Source organism: Lygodium microphyllum, chromosome 16, assembly GCF_053477565.2.
Source record: "Lygodium microphyllum isolate KBCC chromosome 16, Lygodium_microphyllum_v1.1.10, whole genome shotgun sequence".
Lineage (NCBI taxonomy): Eukaryota > Viridiplantae > Streptophyta > Polypodiopsida > Schizaeales > Lygodiaceae > Lygodium > Lygodium microphyllum.
The window spans coordinates 136,831,074-136,858,719 of NC_141150.1; the positions used below are offsets into that span (position 1 = coordinate 136,831,074).

Sequence of the window (27,646 nt, forward strand, 5' to 3'; positions counted from 1 at the left end):
TGCAAAAGTGATAATGCGTTGTAAGAAAGCACCATAGGAAACATTAATGATTTGACCCTTCCGTACACGCTGGAAATGTTGATCCATCTTGGAGAGTAAGAAGCTTGCCCAGTTGAACTTGACACCCTCTAGGATTTTCACAGAAGCTGTGAACAGTTCCTTGGAAAGATACTTAGAAGCTGACTTACTGTCATAAATCGGTCCTGGAAGAACTGACATAACTGCTTCCATACTGGAGAAGAGATAGGAGCAATAGAGACCCCTGAACTGTTAATAAGTTGATTGAGAAGCAAGGGGGTAGAAGTTTCCTTCTTGAAGAGCGTAACTATCTCTTCAGCAGTAAGTAGCTGGTTACCGCTGGGCACAAAGGAAATAAAAAGGGGCAAGCACAGCACTTCATGGATATTAGCTGTAGATAAGCAGAAGGTACAGTTATAAACCAGGCCAAACTGGTTTTTATAGGAAGCCAAGAAGGAGTAACAAAGCTTCTCATCTACCGACAACAATGTGAGGGCAACAAATGGTCTGAGGCCTGCACATCGGATGCAATCCACCTCTAAAAGGAGAGAATAATCATGGACTGCGAGGGGAACATGTTGTACCACAATCGGAGAGGAAGAAGAAGAAGATGATGCCATTCAGACTATAGCAAAAACCACACTCACAAACCAGGAATAAAAGAGAAAACCTGCAAAACCCACAAACAAAACTACCACTAAGACCATCGAATGGGAGAAAGATTTAGGACAAGACTGACTGGACTAAACCACCCCAAGCAAACCACATCCTACCGAAAATTCGACATGACCTACGCACATATGCGACCGAAAGCTTGGTGAATATGCAGTACAAACAGGCATCCAAAACCCCGTAATCAAGCACACAAAATAAAACAAAAGTGTCACACATACCGTAACCCAGACACTGACCAGACTCAAAACAGAATCACAGACTTGGACTAGTAAAATAGACATGAATAGATATGACCAACATCTTTGACCAAGAAAACCCAATCCCCGTAAACGTTCAGGGTCCTACAGTGCGGTGAAGTGAATGGGTGAAACTAACGACTCATTTTGTTTAAATAATCAATTAAGCATAGTTCATTATTAATGTTTAATCCATTAATGCATAGTGAGTCGGAAACGTAGCCCAGCCCCTCTCAGACTTGACACGACTTTACTTGACTGGGTCTCTACTAATGTAGTTCATTGTTATAATTACATGATCTATGGCACTTGAGTGCATGCATGCGTGACTTCGGGGGGTTCATTTTATTACAAGTGAAAGGTGTCTGTAACACGTGTGCGTGTGCATTGGTGAATGGGTTTTAATTTACAAAAATTAAGTGGGTTATGGTGCAAAGGTGCTCGTGCAACGACGGGGTTCCTTTTACAATTAACGTTCGGGTTCGTTTTATTACAATTTTATGAAGTACAGTCTGTTAATTTTGTGTATGTGCAACGGTCAATTGATTTTAATTACAATTTAAATGTGTGTTATGGTGCAACGTGAGAGAGGGAAAAAGAGAAAAAACCTGGCAATGTGTGGGTCTGTCTGCAAAGTCTGAGACGACGGCCTCAAAAAGGGAGAGACGCAATCCACCGATAATCCACAAAATTGACAGGAAAATGGAAAAACAACTAACACATTGACCAAAAAGAAATAATAAAACAAATGCGACGTGTGACCAAAGAAAAAAAATGGAGATATTGGGGGTTTGGATTAATTGGGATTTAAGATTATGATTGTTTGGTTTTGTGGGTTGTTTTTGTTTTTTGTTTTTTTAGTTTAGTTTGGTTGTATTGTTTGTTTGTTTGTTTTTTTAAAGTGATGTGGACATGAAATTTCAGCAAACCAATCATGAGCATCAAGTGTAAAGAAGGAGATCGGATTTAATTCTTTTTTTTTTCAGCTCATTTGTGGGATTAAAAATGATTTTTTCATTGAATTTTGGTTTTTTTTTTAAATTAGGATTTTGGCTCCAATTAATACTTTTGCTAATTAAGGAAAGCATTTTCAATGAGAAAATATTGGCAAAATGTACAAAAGAATTTGTAGAATTTTCAAAAAAAAAAAGACATTATTTTGGTATTTTTATGAATTTTTAAGGTTTTTTTTCTTTTTTTTCATGGTTTGGAAAAGAATTTCAATTTTTGAATTTTTTTGTAAATTTTTTTAATATTTTAGTTTGGAAAAGTATGTCAATTGTTTGCAGAAATATTGGAAATTTTTAAGGAATTTTTTTGTATTTTCTTATTTTTAATTGATTTTTAAGGAATTTTTGAATTTGTAAATGTGTTTTTTGGGTTTTTCGGGATTTTAAATTAAAAGGACAGTACCCGGCTGCGTGTGAACAGCTAATAAGGACTGCATGTGAACAACTGGCTGCAACACACCACCGCATGTACAAGGCGGAAGCGCGTCCGCACGCGTGAACGGCCGGTAAAACAAAGCACGGACACGATCACGAACACGCAGAAATGGTGTGGCAGGCCCACATGCAAACAACCACCACGGGCACACCCTGCGTGTGACAGGGGGCCTAGAAGGGGATGCGGGTGTTTTTGTTATTTTTTAAATTAAGTTTTGGTGGTCTGCGCTTCAGGGGGGGTGGGTGGGAAAGGGGCTTGGGAGGGGGAGGTTTGCGTGTGTGGGTGGGAATGGGGGCTTGGAGGGGGGGTAATGTGTGTGTGTGTGAAGGAAGGGGTGTGAGGTGGCGTGGTGGAAATGGGGGTGTGAATGGGGGACTGGAGTGGGGTGGCGGGAACGGGGGTGTGAATGGAGGGGAGGAGGAAGGGGGAGGTCGGTAGGTGGCCGGCGGCCAGGCCAGCGGGCGGAAGACCAGGCGGCCGGCGGGCGTACGGTGAAGCCCCGACAGGCGGGCGGGGCGGCAGAGTGGAGTAGCCCTCGCGGATCGCCAGGGGGAGGCAGCGCACAGCGGGAGACGCCGAGGGGGGCAACCAGGCCAGGGCGGGCAGCAGGGCAGACAGCGCCTGGCGGGCGGCGACCTAGTTCAAGGCGGCGGAGGCTCGAATATGCCGACTATCAACATCATCCCCACGCGGCCGGCGTCCCGGGGGCTACCGAAGTTCATGAGGAACGAGGATCGAGGTGAGGAGGCGCTATACGTGAGGGTGGCGGACCTGCCGCGGGAGGTGCAAAGGCAGACAGCGCTAAGCGGATGACCTAGTTCACGGCGGTAGGGAATCTGGGGTGACGGTGGTAGAGGAGGCGCCAACGGCTCCAAGGGAGGAGAAGGGGGGGAAGTAGAGGCCGGTGGGGCGGCGGCGGGAGGCCTAGGAGGAAGAGGGGGAGAAGAAGAAGGAGGGGGAAGGGGAAGGGGAGAAGGAGGGGGAGGAGGAGCATGTGGGGGAAGGAGGAGGGGAGGGAAGGTGGAGGTTACGGGGAGAGAGAGGGAGGGGGAGGAGAGAGAAAAGAAAGAAAGAAAAGAAAGAAAAGAAAAGGAGAGAGGAGAGAGAGGAGGGAAGGGAGAGAGAGAGGGTAACGGACACGAGAGGGGGGTAATAATTTTTTTAATTAATTAATTAAGAAATAGAGAAAAAGACGAAAGGCGTGCCCCCGTCCCGTGCGCATGCGCGGGTCGGGGTAAAAAAATTTACCATGGCAGAATTGGAACGGCACCGAGATATCGGCACGGGGTACGCGTATGCGACTGGGGAGTGTTGAGACGCATAAAATCGAAAACGGGCGCGTTCACGTGTGGGACGAGTCGCGCGAGACACGTGAAAACAAAAAAAATTAAGATCTCACAATCCGGGCATCGAAACGAAATGGTGTAAAAACAAAAATTGTGCAGTACGGCAGGGGGAAGACATGAAAAAAGTGCAATGGGGGTTCCGAGGGGAAGACAGGGCGTTCACATGCAAAAAAACCAAAAAACGGGTCTAAAAACGCAAATAAAAATTAATATTGGAAGATCCGTGCATCGAAACAAAGTGCGGGAAAAAAGAAAAATGTGCAAAAGAACGCGCCAACAACTGTATCTCGACAAAACACCGTTCCGACTGATATAAGACGCGTTCACATGGAAAAAACTCAAAAAACGGACCCGAAAAGGGATTCAGAAATTAATACAGAACGATCCGTGCACCGGAACGAAGTGTGGTAAAAACACAAAATGTGCAGGGGATAGAGTTTCACAGGCCTGTCATGGTCAAACGCAGTTCCGATAGGGTTCGGAGCCATTCACATGCAAAAAACACCAAAAAGACACTCAAAAACACATTTAAAAATTAATAATTAAAAATCCAAAAGTCGAAATAGGGTGGAGAAAAAAGGAAAAATGTGGAAAAAAGTGCGCTGGACAGGACTGTCAAGTCAAACTTGAATTCTGATGCAAACAGGGCAAGTTCACATGGAAAAATGTTAAAAATACGTACGAAAAGGTCCTGAAAAACCGCAAAAATTAATATTGGACAAACCGTGAATCGAAAGGACACGGAGTAAAAAGGAAAAATGTCAGGGGAAAAGTGGTTGTCAGGGCTATGACGTCAGATCACCGTTCCAAAGCAAGCAAGATGCGTTCACATGGAAAACGGTCTAATGTACGCAAAATCCGTCAAAAATTAATAACTCAAAAACCGTGCATCGGAACAGGGGTGGGTAAAAAGAAAAATTGGACAGTTCGAAGGGACAAACAGGGTTATAAGTTTAGATTCGAATTTGGGGGAACGTAGGATACATTCACATGGAAATACAGTAAAATAAGGGAAAAAGAGAAATGGAGGAGAAACATCCCCAAGGGAGGGGTGACAGTGGACGGGTGGGTAGGAAAGGGACCCCAGGAGTGTAACAGAAAGTTATGGCATACATGCATGATCAAAGTGAGGCATATGCAGGGGGGTATGCAAGGTAGACGCGTAGGGACGCGTCCCCACACTTAAAACCTTAACGAATAGGGTTGACCGAGCAACAGGGACCTAATACCACACGACAGACCATCCGCTAACGTCCCCACACTTAAAACATGAACATCACTGACAACAGAATGTGTAGGATTAGAAAAACTTGGCCCATGTTGTCGAGAATCAAAGTTGACTGTTGATGACACGTCCACTGTCGATGGCATGTCCACTGTCGTTGTCGGCTGCATGAGATACCAAGGTATCTTCACAACACACGTCCTTTGTGGCAGGGACCACGCAGTAGCACCCAGGGAGGCAGCTGGTGGATGAATCACGTCGAGTCGGTGTCGTTGACGAAGGATAGTCACTCAACTTATAGCACTCAGATGGGATGAGAGAACAGTCACTCGCCCCATTACGAACATCACTCGATGAATAATGATTGAAACCCATATCTCACACCCGGTTTAGGAAGCGACAAAGGAATGGTGCAGAGGGAGTATGCCAAGGTGCACAATTGATGGTGCATCAGTGCGTCCAACCCGTCTGGCATAGGTGCAAGGAGGAAGGCAAGGGAGCCTTACAGTACAGTGTATAAAGCAAAATGATGTGTCATGTGTTGATGGCAGAAACCCATCCCATGGGTGCATAGGGAAAAGAGAACATACCTGACTCTAAAGGTCGTAACGTCCCTCAATCTCACCTCTCAGTAATTGATTGAAGAAACTCCAGTCACACTCAGCCCACCCTCTGTCTCACGCTCTGCTGAAAGATACAAAGGGCAGCTCTTTCCTGAAACCCATTAATGTAATCTTTACGGTCACTTGTGCAAAGGTTGTATGCCTTGTGCGCATTTGATGGTGCAACTGTGCATCCCGCCCTGTGCCGGCATACGGTGCAAGAAGGAAGGCCAGGGAGCCTTATGGTGCGGTGCACAGAAACAGATCGTGCTTTGTGCATTGAGAGGCCCATCCCATGCATGCAACACTTCATTCACACTTCTCACCTCTCATTTGATTTGAAGGAAAAAGACTGGTCACTCGCCCCACCCTCTGTCTCACTCTCTGTTGATAGTTACAGAGGGCAACCATACTCACTTCCCCATCCGGTTAGGATGATGGCATCGTCAGTTGTTGAAAAGGCGTACCCAGGGAGGTAGCCATCAGATCGAATGTTGTGTTAGATAGGAACATGGCGTTTGCTAGAAGACTGTCAAACGCTCTACAGAAAGGCACAGGACACAGCGTACCAAGGGAGGCAGCTTCGGAACTGGATCCTGGGGATGTCAATTGATGAATCCACTTTCTGGACTACTGGGTGTTCACAGCCAGCTTCCCGCCCAAGGGTGTTAACCACCTTTTCTTGGAACAAGGCCTGCTATGACAGGGAATTTCTTCATTTTCTCCCATAACAGTTTTTTTTTCTTTTCTTGTTTTTTTTTCTTTTTTCTTGTTTTGTTGTTTTTTTTTTTGCCTATTCCCGAGGGTGTCTCCACCTTTTCTCGAAGAATAGGTCGGCATGACAGGGACCGAAGTCCTTTTCTCCCATGACCGATATGTATATTTTTTTTCTTTTTCGAATTAAGCAAGGGAATGGTAGAAATACCATTTGTCAGAACCATCCTCACCACTGTCGCTGGTGGAAAATAGAGGATAAGAGATCAGGGGTGGGAGGTTGGGCTGAAGGGACAGAGGGTTGCGTCCACCTCATTAGGAGTGGCTGAAGAACGGCTATCAGAAGTAGCATCATAAGAATTACAGTGCCACGCCAACGGGGGGAAAGGATCAGGTGACCGTGATTGTTAAGATCCCCAAGGAGGGAAGTACTTCTTCAGGCGATATCCATTGATCAGGAAGGGATCATCAGAGGCATCAACGGTCTGCACTTGGACAGAGCCATTAGGGTTGACAATAAGTACCTTATATGGGCCCATCCACCGCTGTTGGAGCTTGCCAGGAAACTTGCCAAATCGTGAATCATAGGCTAGAACCAAATCACCTTCTTTGACTTGTACTTGATGAAGCTGTCATGGTAAGCCTTACGTTGAGCTTGAGTGGCTTCCATGCACTGTAGAGCCATCCTGCGAGTTTCATCCAAACATTCCAAGTGCAGGAGATGGCGTTGCAGTGAATCATCGTCCCCCAAACGCTCTTTAATAGCCACTCGCATAGAGGGCAATTCCAGTTCAACAGGGAAAACAACTTCTGTACCATACACCAGCTGGAAGGGTGTCTGTCCTGTAGCTGCTTTATGGGAGGTTCTGTACACCCAGAGGGCCTCTGTAAGTCGATCATCCCAATCACGACGATGTGCGGCAATCGTTCTTGTCAGAATCGAGCAAAGGATGCGATTGGTGACTTCGACTTGGCTGTTGGCTCTGGGGTAATAAGGAGTGGACTTGCGATGGCGGATCTTATACAGCTCTGTCAACTCTTCCATGACTTTATTAATGAAATGAGTGCCTTTGTCACTTACCAGCTCTAGGGGATAGCCGAAACGGGTGATGATATTCTCGTACATGAACAGGGCCACGCTGTTACCATCGTCCCGCTTTAGGGCTTTATCTTCACACCACTTTGTGACATAATCTGTACATACCAAGATGTATATGTTCTGTTTTCTTCTGGTGGGTGGATCAATTGGGCCAATGAAGTCGATGTCCCACTTCTCGAACGGCTTCAAAGGAAGAATAGGTTGTAGTGGCATGGCACTGGTCTTGGTGGGTTTCCCCATTCGCTGACAGGCATCACATCTTTTACAGTAATCATATGCATCCTTGTGAAGGGTCGGCCACCAGTAACCTGCTAGTAGAGCTTTCCTGGCTGTAGCTTCTCCTGCAAAGTGGCCTCCATACGGCTCGTCATGGCAAGCCTTCAAAACAATCCCAATCTCATCTCCTGCAACACATCTTCTAAGCACTTTATCTTTGCCTTTCTTCTATAGTGCACCGCCTAACAAGGTGTAGGGGGCTGATTCTAACATAAGCTTCTTCCTTTCCCGACTAGAGATGCCAGGAGGGTACTATTGGGTTTCCAGCAGGTTGGCGATGTCTGCATACTAGGGAGTTACAGTTTCTACCAGAAATAGGGAAGCATCAGGGAGGTCTGGATCATCATGCTCCTCGTCTACAGTATGTGGGATACACGACAGATGATCAGCCAGAACATAGGAACGACCAGGTTTGGTAATTACCTCAAAGTCGAACTCCTGGAATAGGAGCCATCTCATCATTCGTCCTTTCACGTCTGCTTTGTTCATCAGGAAGGACAAGGCCTCATGATCCACATAAAATTTAAAGTGGGTAGACATTAGGTAGTGGCGAAACTTCTCTGGGGCAAACACCATTGCCAAGCACTCAAGCTGAATCCATCCAGAAGGGAATAAAGCTCATGTCTTGCCACTGTGTCTAACAGTTGGTTTGTGAAAAGGATAGGAAAGTGATCCTTCTTGGTCTTGGAATTCAACTTGCGAAAATCCACACATATTCGTAATTTTCCATTCTTCTTGGGTACTACCACGATGGGTGAGACCCATTCACTATTTGCCACTGGATAGATGAACTCGGCTTCTAGAAGCTTCAGCAGCTCTGCTTTCACCAATGTGGAATAATTCGGATTCATTCGCCTCTGTCATTGCCGTACTGACTTGGCATCAGGCTCCAAATCAATATGATGTTGACATATTGTGGGATCAATCCCCTTTAGGTCTTTGTAAGACCATGCAAACACGTCCAAATTCTCTTTCAACAAGTTGTACAAGGTTGACAACTCCCCTTCTGGTAGGCTGCTACCCACCTTCAAATGGCATTCAGTGCCATCTACATCCACAAAGGTTAACTGCCTTTCACCTTCTACTTCATGGATGAAGGTCCCATGGACTGCTTCTGTGTACAGATCCGACTCCTTCAAGGGGGTGATGTCCTCTTCTAATGTCCCACTAGACCCAACGTCTTCTTGCAGTAAGGACTTAGGTTGCCCCTTGAAATGGTAAAATGGGATCAGCGCTGTCTCAGTTTTGGTTTGAATGTTAATTACCTTAGAGCTTGAGGACTCCTCTTCAGAGGATGCATCCAGGAATGTTACAAAACAGGACTCTCGAAATTCTGTTGTGGCCTTGGGACTGGTACTTGTTGACAAGGAGCATCATCATCCTCCTTTCTTGACAAGTGTGGATGGGTACGACAAGAACCACTGATAAAAGACGGCTTATTTTGCTTGATCCACTTCTTATATAGGCTTTGCCTATGGAAAGATCCATTTACCAATCCAAAGGGTACCATTGCCATTCTGTCCCACAACATGGAGTCTTCTGCTTCTGAAGCTTCTGGAACTCCCTCCTCATCTATGCCGTCTGTGGGTGGAATGATTTCTTCTGTCTCGCTTTCAAAGTCTCCTTCTTCAGATGCATCATCATCTTCTTCAGACTCCGGCTCTGCCTCTGTAGGCGCTCTGTAAGAGAAGAACAGGTCCTCTGCTTCGCCTTCTGCCTCTGCCTCTGGCTCTGCTATGGCCATGTAACAGGGAGAGCAGTATATCCATGCTTCTATCTCACTGTCAGAAGTGATTTCAGAAATCGTTCCTAGTTCAGGCAGAAAGTATTCACCCATTGATAATGGCTTTGCATCTTTTGGGAGTTGGCTTACAGTACCCACTGTTAGGGAATGTGCCACTGTTTTCTCGGGAAGGATCTGTTTGACAGCATCTTCTTCTGCTGATGTTCCATCTGTAGCCTCATTGGGGGAGTCAGAAGATAATTCCAAGGAGGTGGATCCATGTCCTTTTTGAGCACCATATAGCTTCAGCACCACTTTATTGGGTCCTCTACCCAAGGTCAAGGTTCCTTTGAACCAATCCGTCCTTACTTTGGCTTCAAAAAGCCATGGTCTGCCCAGTAACATGGGGTAGGATGTACCATAAGAGTTTGGCTTCACCATCAAATAGGTTAGGCAATAATCTTTTCCAGCCACTGTAGTCTTCACATATGGGAGAATGCCCAAAGGCTTGATTCTGCTCTGATCCGCCAGTCTGATGAGCCATTGGGTTGGTTGCACACCTTGTAGGCCTAGATCCTTCATTGTCACATCCGTCATAATGTTCACTGATGAGCCACCATCAATCAGTGCATTTGCAATAAAGCAGCCTTCTATCCACACACCAGTCTCTGGGGTACCCGGATCTAGGAAGCCGTTAGCCACATCTACTTCCTTTACAGGCTCCGGGGCCTTATTGGTCTTGGTCTCCGTTGAAGGAGCGATCCTTAGTCCACGCCTTCTTGTCAAGATGCTTTTGAATCTCTTTCGACAGCTGGGAGACAGCATCAGCAACTGTCGGAATGTTAAGTTTAGTTTAAAAGTATCTAGGTCTTTGACCAAGTCATAATCTTTAATAGGATCCACAGGCTTCTCCAGCCGGCTGGGGAATGGGACTACACCCATTTTCATCTTTCCTTTTTCTTCTAACAATTGCAACATCGGCACTTCTTCTGTTTCTGGAAGTGCTTCTGTATCATCTATCTCTTGGGCCTCTGGTCCTATCTCTAGGACTGTCTCTGTTGCCTTCTGTGGCACTATAGTGTTATGTACTATACTGGTATGTTCTGTACTGCTCTATCCCTCTGTAGGTAGGTTGAACTTCACAGTCTTGGCAGGAGAGTCATTTCCATTCTGAACCACTAGTTCCTTCTTCTTGGTGCGCGTCACAGCGGCAACTTTCAACTCAACCAAATTGGAAGCAGGTTCTTGTACCTTCTATTGGCTATCAGTGACATTGGCATTTACAGGGGCTGAACTGGGACAGTCCTTTGCAGTGTGGCCTTCTCCTTTGCATCGACTGCATAAGGGCTTGTAATCCACTAACCTTCTGGGATTTGGACAATTTGGTGAAATGTGTCTCTTTTCTCCGCATCTGTAACACTCTACCTCAGATCTCTAACCACCGCCAGACTGTCGTCCTCTGTAACTTTGAGAGGGAAACCTCCTTGGACCGAAATTAGGACCAAACTCTCTAGGCTTGGGTCCAATATCCTGTGTTGTCATTTTAGATTCCAGCAAGTTGAATCTTGCATTTTCATCCTTCTGTCTTCGTTCATGCATCTCTTTCAGAAAGCAGATATCCTCTGTATGGTTCTTCCGCAAACAGTAGGAACAGAAAGCTCCAGGAATGGTTGGTTTTCGTGTACATTCAGTGGCTAAATGGCCTACTTGATGACACTTACCACACCAAGTATTTGACTGCATCACATCTCTTCCGGCTCCTGCAAAAGTGGATATATTGGCGGTATTCACTTTCAGTGTCTATAGCTGTTCTGTAATCACATCCATCAACTCCTTTTTTATATTTGCAACTGAGTTGGATAAATAATCCTTCAAGCTTTCTCCTCCTAAGGCACTGGCAGTAGGGTTTTGAGGAGTCTCTGTAATCATTGCATAAACAGGTTGGGCTAGTGCAGAGGGGTCTCTGTTCTGATTCTGATTCAAAGCTCCTATTTGAACTGTTGGCTGTTGGCTCCAGTTGGTAGGGTTCCACTATTGCTGCTGATTTGGCATTGGGGAAATTGTTTGGGACTATTGTTGTTGTGGTTGAACCATCATTTGAGGCATTGATTGTGGCCACTGTGAATTTGGTGCACTGTACTGTGATACTGGGGGCATCTGTTGGTAGGGGTAGGGGACGGTCCCTGGGATTGCATTTGGTGGGTACATTATTCTTGGCATCAGAGGAGGTAGGACTCCTCTTCCTGGATTCATCGCCAATCTAGCTTCCACTTCATTGTACAGTCTTGCACCTTCTGTTGCAGCTTGCAGTGTGGCTGGTCTTTGCAGCTCCACAAACTTACGGACTTCTGGTTGTAATCCTCTGAGAAACACTCCCTTCTGAATGCCATCATCTAGATTATGGTTAGTCCATCTCTTCAGGATGGATTCCATTCGTGAGACATAAGATTCTACTCTTTCTCTAGAGGACTGACTTAAATTCATAAATTACTCTCGCATCCGCTCTTCAAAACCTTCACGCCTGAATTTAGTGAGGAAGGCCAACTTCTAGTCATCCCATGTGCCAAAAGTTCCTACTGCTTGTCTCTCATACCACTGAAACGCCGCGCCCTTGAAAGTGGCGGGGAATATTGCTAACCAATGCTTAGGGGTTCTGGCATTGTTAGCCACACATGCTACCATAAACTCTGCTACATGAAGATCAGGGTCTTCATTGTACTCTCCCTTAAAAATTGGCAACAGGACTACATTCGTTGGCCTGTCATCAATATTTCTAGGACGGATCTGGCTTGGAAGTGGACCTCCAGCAGGAGGAGGAAGGGCTTGATGTGCCATTGGGACTTCTGTAAAGAGTTCCGCAAGGGCGTCAAAGGCGGCTTCTCCTGCTAGCACGTTCTCAGCTTTGATTTTTTCCTTCTCTCTTCTCACGTACCTCTGGACTCGTTCTAACGCTTGCCTCTTTATTGCATCATTCATCAGGGGGTTGGCTTCACTATGTTGTTAGTGCTCCACAGAGGGATAAAAGAAGGCTTTAGTCTCTAGAGGACTCTCTTGCCAACATCTCCTCTACTTCCTTCTTTTCAACATCTCTGAATTCTGCTTTCATGCCACTACACCAGAGGAAGGTATTCGGTTCTGAAGGTGTCAAAATGCATACGTCTAAGCATAGTGGTGGTGCCATCATCATAGTAATGGCAGCTTCTGATGGTTTCAACAGTGTATGTTGTAAAGAACACTCTGTCTACCAACTTCCAGTGGGTTGCCAATTGGACAAACAAAAGATTGTCAGAACACCAAGCATCCCACATATCTTGTTGTTGAGCGTCTACGAACAAATTCCAACTCTTTTCCTTCTTGTCTTCGTGAACCTCTACAGACCAAGACTCCTGAAGCTTCTTCACAATCTCCCACTTGATGATGTCTGGAAACTTCTCAATGAATGCCAAATCTTCCATGGATGGTCATTCTCTCTGTTTCTGCTCTTCAGTTTGTTCCCAAACAGTTTGCCACCAAGATGCAAGTTTCTGCTGCTTCAACAGGAAGAGGAAGCAGTCCACCACATAGAGCATGCATCATGATGGTGATATGTTTCCGCCATTGTGAGATGAACTTCTTGTGGAAAGTGGCTTTGATTATGAGAAATTCCAACTCTTCAGTGGAAGAAGGAACTTTACAAACATCCATTGAATTCTCCCCTCCTTGGCAATGCCATTTCCTTCATTTTCAGCCTCTTTTGGTGCTTGTTGATGGCAAGTTTCCCCGGCTGCGCACCAAAAACATGGAGCCCTAAGAGGAACACCAAGGAAAAGGGAATTCTCTTGCAAGAAAATCTATCTTGTAACATCAACAAGCTTTTATTTCATTCCTTTGATCATCAAAACAAAGAAAACAACAATTCTTCACGCAGCATCATAGTAGATATCTCCCACGGATTTGATAAAATCAACCATAATCTTCAATATCTTCACAAAATCCATCAATATAACAAAGAACACAAATGAATACACCATCTTTGAATGGAAATCGATCACATAGTATTCATCTTCAATGTCTTCATAGTTCTCTCTCTCAATTTCTCATATACAATTACACTATTTCGATAGATTTGACTATCTCTGACTCTCTCTCTCTCTCTCTCTCTCCATCAATAATACATCATATCCTCACTACAATGCTCTCATAATCACTCATAATAATCCTTCTTAGGTCGTGGATACACCTCCCAAAAGGTATGTTAGATGTGAAGGGGCACCAGAGACATCATAGTGTCCTGTGAGATCTATCTTTTGTAACTGTCTTATGTAACCTTCTGTAAATCTTCTGTAAATCTTCAGCAGTTACTTCTTGACTTCAATTAGCTTGGATAGAGCTTTCATTCATCCTTTTCCTAAGACAAAAACACTTCCCAAAACATCCATATATCCATCATAACACTCAATAGAAACAAAAAGAACAAACCACAGAACAACAGAGCAACAGGACTACAAAGCTACAGAACTTTATAGAAGATCAACAGAACCCATAAAAATCAAAATAGCCAAAACAAAACCAATTCAATCTCTCATAAACCTTTTAACACATTTCAATCATCTCTCAAAACATCCATTCAACCATCTCTACTACCAAAACAGAACCAAAACAGAACAAAACAGAAGAAAATCAGGCCTTACAGAACCATACAGAGAGAATTACAGAACTCTTCAGAACAACATATTTCATCAAAAACCAACATAAACCCTTTCAAACATACTCAAACCACTCCAAAAACTTCAAAACATCTTCAAACTCAAACAATCAACCACCAAAAACAACCATTCAGCAACAAAAACAACAAAAAATCAGCCCAAAAACCAATCATTTCCACACTCAACATGGCCTATCTCAAAGGGGAAAGTATGCTTGTGACTCCAATTTCATCTCCAACTTTTGAAAGTCCCTATTCCAAGTTACAGGGATATAATTGTGCTTCAATATACTGCCTATCATCCTTAAATAAACAAGACTATAACAAGTAAACCAAGTGATTAAAAATATTCTTAGGGCTTACTATGGAAGAGAATCGCATAGGTGGAAGCATTCCTTACCTTGGTGGAATTTTCCCAATAAAGACTCCTATCACTAGAGCATAAAGATGTCACCTTTCAATGTGTTACATGGCCAAGAATGTTTATTTTGTCTAAACTTCACCAAACCTATCATTAAGGTGGGGACTTCTAAAGAAATGTTGAAGGATCTAGGGAAGTAAACAAGGGCCATTATTCAAGATATGTCACTAGAACCACTATGTTGATTCAAGGAGATCCAAAAGGGTTTTCAAAGAGGATGATATGGTTTTCTTCATGTACAACCTAAGAAGACTTCACTACTACTTGGGAAAATACAAGAAGCTGAGTCCTCAACATTGTGGGCCTCACAAGATTATTAAGTATTTAGGCACCCATGCTTACAAGTCAGAGTTTCTATCCCATATAAAGATTTATCATATATTCCATGTAAGCTTATTGAAGCCATATTTACCTAACCCTAATCAACACCTAGATCATCAAAACAAACTATAACACCCAATCAAGCAATATTTGAAATACAACCCAGTAGGATCTTAGACTCCATGACTAGGCATATCTCATACTACATCTCATATCACATGGTGTAATGGAAGGACTACCTAGAGAATAGAATGCCACATGGATTGATGAAGCCTCCTTTATAAATGAATACCCCCAATTCTTATTGAAATGTGACATCTTAATTTATTTAAGGGGGAGCAGATGCCATATTTCCATTTCTCTCCTATCCAAGATAATGCTAATTCTTCCCTTACAACTATAAACACAATACCAATCGAATCGAGTAACTAAAATGCTTAAAAAGTAGGTCAAAAAAATGTGTCATATGAACTAGTCTTAAGAGTAAATTTTTTACCGTAGAATTAAATATATAAATTATATATTAAAACAAATTTATTTGGAATGTAAGTGTTGTACATATGATGCCAAGGCCAAAAAACACTGCCATAAAATTAAACAAAAGGCATAAGGTGCCTTGAATCAAGCCATTTTGATGCCCAAAAACAAACTTCGATGCCAAGGAGAAAGCCCTTTGAGGCATGCCAATCACCAAGAGCAAATGAAAATCGATTTTGATCAAAGAAAACATGAAAGTGGCTTTCCTCAACCATTGTTAGGCAATCAACAAAGCAAGTGAAAAGATTAAGTGCATACTAAAAGAGTTTAGCCTACTTTTGCATTACAAAAGCTTCATAGTCATCTGAGAACTTGCATTGTAAAAAGGCTCTAATTATAAGAAAAGTATACATATGCCACCCTCCTTCCCTACCCCCCCCCCCCCCTAACCCTCTCCATAGCACATAACCCCCTCTCCACTCCAAGTAAGAGATACAACAGCAAGTAAATCCACATTGAGAAGAGTTTCCACAAGATGAGAAGGGAACACATCCCCATTAACCCTCTCCACAACACATAACCCACTCTCAACTCCAAGCAAGACATGCAAGAGAAAGAGTATCCACATTGCAAAGAGTTTCTACAAGATGAAAGGGAAACAAGGATATTCCTACAAAGAGTGAATTAAGGAGCCACCATCTTTTGTCTCACCAAACTCATCACCTACTCTCCCTAGTAAAAACTCTACCTGAATAAGGAGTCTAAAATCTCATCACACCACCAAAACAAGACAAAATTATTGACTACTCATGGCACCAAAATGCTATTCAAATGCCACCATTGTTGTCATCATTGCTCTAGATGTAGGCAATGATGTCGATATAAACCCCAAGTAGAGAAACACCGAACATGGATCTTGGTCGATGATCAAATCCCCATGCCTCAAAACCAATTTATCACAATCCAAGCTCACAATATTTGCTTGTGATAAGTAATGATTAAGAAAGACTCATTATTTGAAGGAGTGCATGGTAACTTTTAGTGGTATGCTAATATTAAGGTGTAAGTTTGTGTTGTTACTATTCTCTATGCTGACCTACTCTCATGTGCTTATGCAACCAAGTAGACCCACTAATAAGTTTATTTGATGCACCTGAGGTATCCATCTAGGCTTGGAGAAGGACATCCATCAATGAGGGTAAATAGTGTGATTATTGGGCATAAGCCACAATGAGGGTAAATAGTGTGATTATTGGACATCCATCAATGAGGGTAAATAGTGTGATTATTGGGCATAAGCCACATTGTTTGAAAAATCACACAATGTTGAGGCAAGAGATATGTGGCAAATTGAGTGTGATGTCTCTTAAAGAAGCGAAAGTGTTGATTATCAAGCCTGAGAAGGATTACCAACTAGCTCATCGCCTTGTCAATTGCCTAAGATAAGGTATAAGGTCTCTCTAGCAATACCCAGCCAAGGAACTCAAAGGCTAGATTCTAGATTACTTGCAATTTTGTTTTGGCCAATGGGATTGGAAATTTGTACAATATTATTATAATAATAAACTCAGACAAGTGTTAAGCCTAGCGTTATTTATGCATCTTTGTTTGATTATATATATTATTTTAAAGGAACAAGTGTTAATAATGCAATGAAAGAATATACATGTTAACCACAACATGCTAGTAATTAGAATAGCTAGAGATTGCATGGTGAATGGGTGGAAAGCAAGAGGTGTGATAGAATAGTAAGTGCAGTTAACTACTCTCATCTATAATTGGCCGTGAAATGACCATCTTAGATGGGCATAAACTATTAGGGTGACCTTCCAATACATTCACTATGAAGTAGAATTGGAATTCCCACATTTAGGTGAGTCCATTGTGTTTGGGAGGGAGACTAGATGGTGTTGCTCATAAAACTAGGAGATTCAAATGAGTACAGCTTTTGACGAGGAATATCCTATAGGAAGTACTTTAGGAAGGAATCATGTTAAAACTTCCACTATTATTAACGAACATGAATCCAAGGGGTAACTTCTAGAGCTTGTAAATTATTGCTCTTTTAATAGAGATCAAAATTCAAAAAAAATGTAAACCTAAGGCAACTCATCATGCTTGTTATCCAAGTGCAAGTAAGATCGATTATATTCAAGTCACAAACTATTAAGGACATGGTATGATTGTCAAGGATAGCACAACCATTTATGTTTTTAATCATATGTAGGACAACATATAAGTGGGATTCTTTATTACAATCATGTATAAAGCATAAGCTAATGCAATTCAATATGTATCCTTTCAAAAATGAGCATAATCATGTAAGTCTTAAGGAAATCCATGAGGGGACACAAAGTGCATATTTTTGTTCACTTGAGAGGATACCATATCCTTGGGCGATGTTTGTGCACATATGAGTGCTTGATGGTATAAGAAGATATATATTATGTACTAATCTGAACTATTTGGTGTTATCTTTTAGCATTTTAAATGATGTCAAATACTCAAGCCTACTTTTCCATTGCATCACTTATTTTTGCAATATCATTTTTGAGTGATTTCAATTCCAATATGTTGCTTTATATGCATGTCAATGACAAGGACAAATAATGTTTCCTTAGAAATGTGTGACCTATTAACATTGAAGTTAGTATAGGAAAAGAGCTCTCAAGATTTTTGGTATTTCACACAATTGTTTGTTTGACATAATGTTTGTTGCACTTTAATGTCCATCCTATTTTGATGAGCAAAGAAAAGCAGTTGTGTTATTTTTTGCTCCAGAAAACACAAAACAAGTGAGACATAATCTCAAGAGCTTTGCAATCCTGCAAACCGTGCAACACGCAATTAGCAGGTATAGCTAACAATGTATTAAATAAGATAAAAGATAGAAGATAAATAGATAAATGCTGCTAAGTGAGAAATGAATGACCTTTTGAACTCGGAATTATCTTTTGGCTTGTTTTTTAGAATATGCGTTATCTTTTGTTGATTACGTTGGTAAATTATGTGATCTTCCCTCATTATGATCCATGGTTGCAACAGAACATAGATAGGCCGGAGCAAATTTACGGGCTTTTTCTTTCTTATATTGCCATTAATTACCATTATAGCTTTTTTCTTGGTAATGTTTCAGTTAACAGTGGTAAGAGGCACACGGTTGTCTTTGAAGACTTTGGTTTCTTTGAGTGCTGCTCTATGGCTGTCGAGGTGGCTATGCTCAAGAGAAGAGTTAGCAGTTGTTGGGGGAGGAGGGCTGTTTGATTCCCTGAACTCTTGGGCGAGATCGTCCATGGAAGGAGCACGCAATGCTTCAATGGAGTCCCTGCAGGGCACATCAATTGCACACTTTCTAGGCGTTGTGCAGGTCGGCTTGTCCTCCTGCAATACACACACATGGAGACCCTTTAACTGCATGACTTAATCAAGTAATCCTCGGTGCCGTGATGGGGTTACTGCAGGGATTGGGTTAGCATGTCATTGGGGCCGTGATGGGGTTACTGCAGGGATTGGGTTAGCATGTCATTGGGCTTTTCACTGTGCAAATGCATTAATTTGAGTCGTTAACTTACCAAGTACTCATCATTTAAGCAACGATTTGTTCGGCTTTGAATCTCTTCTGTGCCTGCCTTGTGGCAATTCTGGAGGTCTGCTAGAGCCTGAGATTGGAATGTTACCATGGATAATATTCTTGTTGTTGCGTCACTATCAGTTTGAAAGGAGGCTACAAAACAGTACATACACACACGTCACAGTTGTTCCATCCTATTAAAATCACATCTCTGTGTGGTTTTAAATGACCATTGGACGAGTTGCAAATTGATAAATCTGTTTCCTTACAATCTATGGACTCCATGACAGCCGAGTTGCCAGCATGCAGATCAGAGTGAATAGAACTATTTAATCTTTCAAAATCTGAAAGCAGAGCAGCATTGCCATTGGTTGCTTCTCTGTTCCCACCAAACATGGCGATGGCTGATATCATTGTCCACTTTTTGACTTGAGGAAACTAGCTCTAATAACAGCTTTACAACCAACTTGATTGTGGTAAGGATAGTACCTGATTATCACATCGATGGCACATTCGTTGGTTCTACCCAAATGTTGGATTGTCTCTTGGGCAGATTTCCAACATTGTCCTGCTGATGTTGCAGCAATTTTACTGCAAACGTGGGACACTTGTAAAATTAACCAATGCCAAGACAATGCCACAGTAAAGCTTATCGGCTTATATAGAGAAAGCAAGAAGAAAATCCTTACCAGTTGTCCAGAGTGTTACAGAGATGCTTCTGCTCAGATGCAAACGTGCCAGACAGTGTATCATAACATCTCTCTAACTGTTCTATGTATGCTTGTGTCTGATTTTCTGCTATTGATGTGGCATCCTGTATCCCAAGTACACATTGCTCAAAGCTGCCTGACTTTTTGGACAACATACCATGCACAGCTTTCAACTTTGAGGTCACCTATATGTGATTCAAAGAATGTCATTACCAGACCACGTACCATGTGTCTCAGAAGAGAATACAGAAGGCATCTGTTATTAGCAACAGACATTAGAAAACTTACATTCTCAGTTTTGCGAGCAGTTGCAGCACTTATCAATTCACAAATCTTCTCAATCAACATGTCATCTTCACGCTTGGAATTTTCCTATAATAGTGATTTTGGTAAGTGCCAAGGGCAAGTGAGACAGTTAGCCACCCTTTTGACTATTCAGGAAGTAATTACCTTAAAGGTAGCTTCAAGTTCAGTGAGATTCTGCTGCAGCCCATGGTAACTATCTATCGTATCTTTATGCATGTCGGTTGTGTTTCTTTGCAGCAATCCATAAAACTCAACTAGTGTTTTGGAAAATGACCTTGCAGCATTAACACTTTGCTCAGCGACCTAGAGGATTTGCATAAACAGGTAATAAGACATCATGCTTTGGCGACTTTGTTGAACAATCCACTTTCAAGTAGAGAGTAATGAAGGGCTACATGTGGAAGCATAGGGTGTAACCTCTTGATGTTGGCAAGTGAAAGAAGCTATTTCTTGTTGCTGCTTAGAAAGACTTATAAGCACATCCTGTAGCAATGCTTCTGCCTCTGATACTGATGCCAATAGAAGCTGGTATGATTGAGACAGCAATATGAAAATACATCCTAAGGCATTGTGATGTCAATCAGACATATTTAATAAGAACAAAGTAAAGAGGAGGTTTTCAGGAGCATCATTGTCACACACTCACCTGCTCTATGGCAGATGCATGAGCAGAAACACTGGTGTTCAACTTCTGAAAAGTGATGTTGGCATCTTCACCATAAGAACAAGCAAGGTCATAAAGATGCTTGAGTCTGGCACTGAACATTTCCTTCAACCTCGAAACTTTATCTTTCATTTGGTCTGCCATCTGTTCATGCGCATTGAATTGTTGAAGACCGTGAATCAGAAAGAAAGCTTTCTTAAGAAATCCTCAGGTGCCTATCTTGGAAGTGTCAAAAACCTGATTTTTTGTGGCCAAGTAAGACCTTAAGGACTCTTCCATGCCATTGAGCTGCTGTTGCTGTTGTGCAATAGACACACCCACTGAGTTATGTAATGCACTCAACTGCTGATCCAGCTCCCCGTGCAAAGCATGTACTACATTAAGATTGTGCGACTCCAACTTGTTTTTGCGGTCTTGAAAGAGAGAACTTACATCAGTTGTTGTTATGGAAAGACCACCATTTTAAAACACTATATTCTATCTTGGGAAAAGAAAATAGTATATTGTAACTCATGAAATACATACCAACTTTCGAGTGAAGTTGTACTAAATCATTTATGCTGTTTGCAAACTGAGAATGAAGACTTTTTGCTTGTTCCATAAGGGCATTCTCTGCAGGAAAAGACAAGTACAATTCAACCTATGTGCAGGCAAACTGCAGAATTCCTCAATCTCTCGTCTTAAAAATCCATGCCTGACTGCTGAATTTTTGAAATCATGAAGTCTCGTTCTCGAACAAGATACTGTGCTTCTCTAAGCTTTTCTCTGTCAGAAGCCAAAGCTTGCAATGTTTGTTCAAGTTTCCTCTGCAAATGCATGCAAATGCCAAACTGAATGATAGACAAAAGCCTGGAACTAATGAACTGCTTGAGGCAATCAAAAATTAAAACTAATCGACACTAAAGGTCTCTTTTGAGGCTCTGATTTGTATTTCTAACCATTACATGTGTTGTTAAATCCTGTGGTCATAAAACTATAACCAATTTCTTTCCTTACCTGATAGCTTTCAAGTTTCAGAGTCACATCTGCACTCTGGCAACGCTCTAAACTCAATGCTCCTTGCATATCCTCCAAATGCTGAACGTGCATAATTCCATATATAAGTTGAGCTCATGTCAATGAGTGTGCAAATTTCATCAACTTGAGACAAATACCTTAGTCTTGGCTTCCAGCTCCAACTGCATGAGCTCTATTTTCTCTGACATTGACTGAGCAGATACGTACAAATGTCGCAATCAACAGGAATTTTCAGCACCAGAATGAGAGATTAGAACAACTACAGTCTACAACCGTGAGAATGTGAAACTCAATTAGCATAATTTCTTACAGAAAAGACTACGCAACCTCCTCCTCAAGTTGTGTGCAGGTGTACTTTAAAACTAAAAGCATGAACTTTTACAAGTATACCTTTCTCTCAGCTTCTTCCCGAAGATATCGGTCCTGAGGAAGATATACACCATTCTTCTCTCGAGCAGCATAAAGCTCTGTTGATGCACACAAAAATAATGCTAGTCACTTATACCGCAGCCCATCCCTATCTGCTTAAGTTCTTATTAGTCATATGTTCATAAACAGTGGTTAGAAGCATACACTGTAAAGATACCTGTTCTAAGCTTGTCAATTTCACCATAGAGATCCTTGATTAGAGCAGACTTCATCATCTTTTGATTGATCTTCACATAGAAACGTATAATTTGTCAACATTTGCTTCCTTAAAAATGATTTGAAATCTAAACTGGAAACCTAAGATCAATACCTCTGGTTTGTTCTTTATATTCTTTGCACGATGAGCATAGTCAAGGGTGCTAAGGGTCTCTTCCAGACAGTGTACAGAGGGTGATACTGTTGCAATTATGCATGTCTTAGTTTTACCTCCAAGTGAATCTCTTAAGAGTCTTGTGAGCTTGCTGTCCCTGTTTCACACAGAAATGATTTAGGGCAATGTATAAAACTGGTTGATTTCAGCAAATATGTGAAATTAGGGTGGATAACTGAGATGATGAACCTGTAAGGTACATGACCTAAATGCTCTACCAGAGCTGTGATAACACGCCCAAGTGTGAGCAAGCTTTTGTTTATCTCTCCTGCCTCACGTGCTCGACCCTGCCAACAAGTAATAAGAGTTTGCTTGTGTGGGGGTGTGTCAAGAAGACAGTACAGACACAGAAAGGATGCATGCTTGAAGGCTTAAAGAGCACATACATCTCGAGCACCTGAGCGGGATATGTTTTCAGAGCCTGCAAGGTCAACCAAGTTCAACTTGCCACATTTTATCAGCTCTTCACCCTCTGGAGTGGCTTCTTTAATGTGAATTGTTATTGAAAAGATAGAATGAGACCGGCTGTGGATCAAGCAAAACAGGAGTGACAACTGTTGAAACAACACCAAAGAGCTGGAAGCAAACATGAACACATTAATGAAAGAATCTTCAAGACTCCTATAACCTGCTCTGTTTGTTAAGCAGTGTTTCAGCAGTTCGGCGTTTGGCAGAGCCTCTCTCCAGGAGGTTATATATTTCATCTGCACTGTAAACCACCTCTTCTTCCAAACCCCGTACAAGGACACTACCTTTGCCATCTTCCATCAGAGTCAAGGGTTTGCGTGACTTGTCTTGCTCCTGCAGGAGGGAGGGGGATGACATGGAGCGCGACATAAAGCTGGAAGGTACTATATCTGGCTCTGCTGATGCTACTGATGGTGCTAGTAAATCTGTGAGCTCCTCATTGTAGAGCTCTAAGAAGGTAACCTTCATGCTGTATTCAGTTCTCTGGCTTTCAAGTGTGTCCACTATTTGCTGCACAGCGCGAGGGATGACTCCAGCATCTATAGGCATTTCTCCAGTCTACACGCATCCACACACACACACACACATGTTTAGGCCATGGCTCTACTAACGTGGTGTCAGTTCACTAATGGTACTCAAGTCTACAGGCAAATAAAACCAAGCAACGTGAAGTTCAATCAACTAAACCTAGAAGAGAACCACCCTCAAACGCGGTATCCTTATCAAAGCAAACACCGACAACTGACTGAAAGAAAAATACATGCCTTTGCTTTTCTACTATCACCTTCCATGGTGTAGGTCTTCCCTGTGCCTGTCTGGCCGTATGCGAAAATGGTGCAATTGAAGCCTTCCAGCACCTCATTCACAATCGGCCTTATGGCTTGGTCGTAAAGATCCTTCTGCTGTGCTTGGGGACCAAAAACCTAATGGAAGAAGCATCAAAGGTCAATGATCATGCATGGTATTGACCTAATTTCAAAGCCATAACTTGCCTTGTCGAATGTGAAGGTGCGATCAATTTGCTTGGAGGCGACGTTCAAGTTGACAGAGACCTCGCGCCGTTGATCGTTGCAGGTGAGCACCGCCGGTGCGTTGAATCGCAGCTCGTCCTCGTTCAAGGGCCTGTTCTCTCAGCGACGCCACACATTATGAAGGCTTCTTGCCTCTAGCCATAGCTACACAAACAACAAGTACACACAAGAAACACCAAAGCAACGAGAAAATGACTCCCACCTGCATCGAACTAAGACTTGTACATTCACTCCTTTGTCCTTGTCACGATGATCAAGCGAGCGTGCAGACGCAGGGCTGGCAGGAAGCAGTGAAAAGCTGGTGGTCGGGGCCATTGTTGCTTAGATTAACAACTCGAACTGATCTTCTTCTTCTTCTTCTTTCTGCACATGCAACGTCAATGGCGAGGCAGCTATGGGCTTACCAGAGCTGACGGCCATTGTAATTAATAGAGTTATATTTATGAGCGTGTCTCTTCTCTTGTGAATCTGTGTGAAATTTGGAACATTACGGCCGGCGCGCGCTCCGTCCTGGTTGGCAATAGGATCTTCTTGACGTTTGGAACTTTCCTATTGTCTTAAGGCTAGCTAGCTTTCTTTCTCAGGTCTGCCCAAGGCCCATAGCATTTCTCAGCATTTCCTTTCATACTTTGAAATGGATTGATATAAAGGAATATCTATTACCTCCCCAAAACACGCTAGCTCCTAGGGCGTGGGAGTCAACAAATTGTCATGAAAGTTGTGACCTCTTCAACATCCCTATGGCAACGAGATGTAGGTGTTTGATGTGTCAAATCTCCTCGCAACGGGTTAACAAGCATTGAGAACAAATATTACTAGAAGCAATGGAGTCTATGGCTAATACCACTCCTTAAAAAATGCACATGCAATCTTCAAAAAACAAGAACATGTATTGTGACAATAAGGGGGCAAAAGAAGAGCAGAAGAAGAAGATCTTATTGTCCAATAGCAAGGCTTCATTTCAACTTCCTACAATTATTAGAGGGCAAAGGCTGTTGACCTCCCACTACCCCTTGCACTCTTATTGGGGGTAGGTGCAATATTCTTTCAAGAGCCATCAACTTATTGACACCTATACCCTAGAGAAAAGCTTTCAAGCTACTTTAAAGATAGATCTTGCCTTCCTAAGGTGCTTCAGCAATGCTACTATTTCATAAACACATGTTGGAAGGTCTAACTTTCCAATATTGACTTTCTGAAAGAAGATGTTGTCAATGCTTCAAAATAACAACTCATAAAATGTTCCAGATTTTGAGTGTTTCCTCATCTAATGTGAATTTGTCACCAAATGAAACCATAAGCACACCCTAGCATTTAGCCCCACTAGAGTGACCCATTTTTTTGGCCTACACTCCACAAAGTCCTGGCAATTGGACAAGACCAAAACAAATGTGTGATGGTCTCTATCTACTTATAGCACAAAGGACATAAAGCAAAGACTCTCTTATATTTAGAGATTTTATCCATCATGAGTAACTTTGTGGTTACTATCTTCTAGAGAAATAGATTCAATTTAGTTGGGGGTGGCTTGCCAAACATTCATTCTACTCTTCCAAGTTCTCCAAGAGGTTGGGGGTGGATACTCTTCCAACTCCTCCAAGAGGTTTTGTGGGGTGGTAGCCATTTCTTAGCATTGTCCTAACACATCAAGCATTTAAAATTAGATACATCCATCGATGATTCATAATTCCATATTCCATTCCATAATGATGTATGATGATTGTTGTGGTGGCTTAGGGAACCAGCAATCTCCTCTAGTTTCCTAGCAACACATGAATCTCATGAAAAAAATACTCAAGCCTCCTCCAAATAATTTTATTTATATTAGACTCACACCCAAATGCCCACAAGCGAGGTGCCTTCCCTTCAAATATTTGCCATGAAACAACATAGGCATGTCCTCCAAATAATCAATTGATGACTATCAATGGTTAATGTTAATAACAAACAATGATGCTTGCGAGGCTAGTAGCAAGGATGTTACCAATTCACGGCTGTGTGTGTGTGTGTGTGTGTGTGCACGCGTGCGTGCGAGTGCGTGCGTTGGCATGACACATTGTAAATAGTAGTAAGAGCTTGGGAAGAGGTGATACAAAACCTAGAAGGAGGTGATGGTGTCCTCCTAACATACCATGCATGCATGCGAGGCAAAATGGTCATCAATACTAGCATAATGGTATATTACTATAGAAAGGGTCCATACATACTGATGTGACTTTTAATCATTTATATGATGCAAACGACATCACTATTGAATGTTGCATATACATTGCACATAGTGAAGCCAACTCCATCGTTTAGCATCGAAGTATGTATCACATGTATCATGTTTAAGTGATAAAGAAGTTATGTGGTGCATGCCTTGTTATAGGGGTGTGTGACTCCATCATGTTCACTATCAAATCCATCACTACTATCATCACTACAATCCTATGTCCCTCTCCATTGCAATACGCCTCCTCTATCCTCTTGCCCTTAGCCTCCTATGATGAGCCACCTCCTCCATGTTAGTCTCTCCATGCTCTTCCTATGCCTTTTGTAATAGATTTTGAGAAAAAAATATGATATATGCATTATATGTGTGTGTTACAATGAAGCATTCGGACATCATATGGTTCAAGTCACAAATTTAGAAGAAAACAGTAGTGGAAGTAACAATTTCTTTATTAAGAAAATGCTACATGGTATTCATTGATAAGTTTGTAACTTTATAAGTTCACAAGTTTACTAGTTTTATAAGCCAATGCATTTAAGAGAAGACACCATAAGACAAGTAACACTTGCAATGCAAAAAGAAGGGCATGAAATGGTACTAGCAAAATCAAATATGATAGTACTATTAGTAGAATTGAAATCCACATCCTACATTATTGTAGGTGTCATAAGTCATGCACGGTTGTTATCTCAGTCACTTACACATGAGAAGGATCCCTTGCTTGTCGCCATGGCTACCAGGAACATGTGCTTCATGGTAGTTCCACACTTAGCGAAGAGCTCATGAAGAAGAGTGTAATCACACAATCCACTATTATGTGAAAATCCAATAGAAGCTTAAATAGCCAATTTGGTAATCTAATTTGCATGTTTTTATATAAACTAGTATACAGTAGACAAAGATACTAAAAAACAAGCATATTAGGGGATGTATCTCTTGCAAGGCGCGATATCACTAGTAGGTTGCTGTTTCAATCTCCTCAAGAGTGAGTGCTCAATCATCATCTTTCATCTTTTTGAGAAACATAAGCCAAGAGACCTTTTCTATTTGTATTCTAATCTTACTTTTTAATAACTTGATTTCTACACATTTATACTTATAAACGTTGCAAATAAGTTGTATTTTCCCATATGACCTAGTTGTAATATACCCGCATATGAACCCCCCTTTTTAATTAAAGTAGATTGAATTTTTTTAATTACCCTCCCTCCCCCTCGTTGTCGCCGAACAAGTGGCAAGGGGGAGGATGAAGGAGTAGATGATGACGACGACGACGAGGAGGGGATGATGATGACAAGGAAGAAGAGGAAGACGATGACGATGACGACGATGCTGTTGAGGGGGAGGCCACGTGGCCTACCACCCCCCCTAGTTCTTGACCAGTCCACCCGCCACCAAACAAACGGCAAGAGGTGGCGAACACCACCCCACGAAGAGAGAGAGAGAGAGAGAGAGAGAGAGAGAGAGAGAGAGAGAGACACTACAAGGAATTGGGCAATTAGCGACGCCGATTAGCGACGGCGGATATCGGCATCGCTATTGGCGTCGCTATTTGCCACAGGAAAAAAAACGCGGCCGAAACCCGAGCGCCGTTTTCATTTC

The 27,646-nt window shown here is 42.3% G+C and overlaps 1 protein-coding gene across 3 annotated transcripts; it reads right to left on the reverse strand.

Moving 5' to 3' along the window:
- Positions 1-18,070: 18,070 nt before the first annotated feature.
- LOC148023480 (kinesin-like protein KIN-5D) lies at positions 18,071-24,402 on the reverse strand. Of its 3 annotated transcripts, XM_087696467.1 has the most exons (23): positions 24,032-24,402; positions 23,791-23,920; positions 23,563-23,721; positions 22,959-23,356; positions 22,717-22,855; positions 22,520-22,617; positions 22,271-22,427; positions 22,118-22,187; positions 21,922-21,998; positions 21,669-21,722; positions 21,511-21,591; positions 21,209-21,320; positions 21,040-21,126; positions 20,752-20,927; positions 20,497-20,658; positions 20,268-20,375; positions 19,995-20,153; positions 19,833-19,916; positions 19,524-19,729; positions 19,324-19,425; positions 19,104-19,213; positions 18,836-18,987; positions 18,071-18,644 (listed from the first exon to the last, which is right to left on the reverse strand). In XM_087696467.1, exons 1-23 carry the CDS (start codon positions 24,142-24,144, stop codon positions 18,396-18,398), a joined length of 3,183 nt encoding a protein of 1,060 aa, XP_087552593.1. In that variant the 5' UTR covers positions 24,145-24,402; the 3' UTR covers positions 18,071-18,395. The 3 variants fall into 3 exon arrangements, with proteins under 3 accessions (XP_087552593.1, XP_087552594.1, XP_087552595.1); XM_087696468.1 differs by lacking the exon at positions 24,032-24,402 and having other exon boundaries at positions 23,583-23,721; positions 23,791-23,917; XM_087696469.1 differs by lacking the exons at positions 18,071-18,644; positions 19,104-19,213 and having other exon boundaries at positions 18,841-18,987.
- Between the last annotated feature and the right edge of the window lie 3,244 nt (positions 24,403-27,646).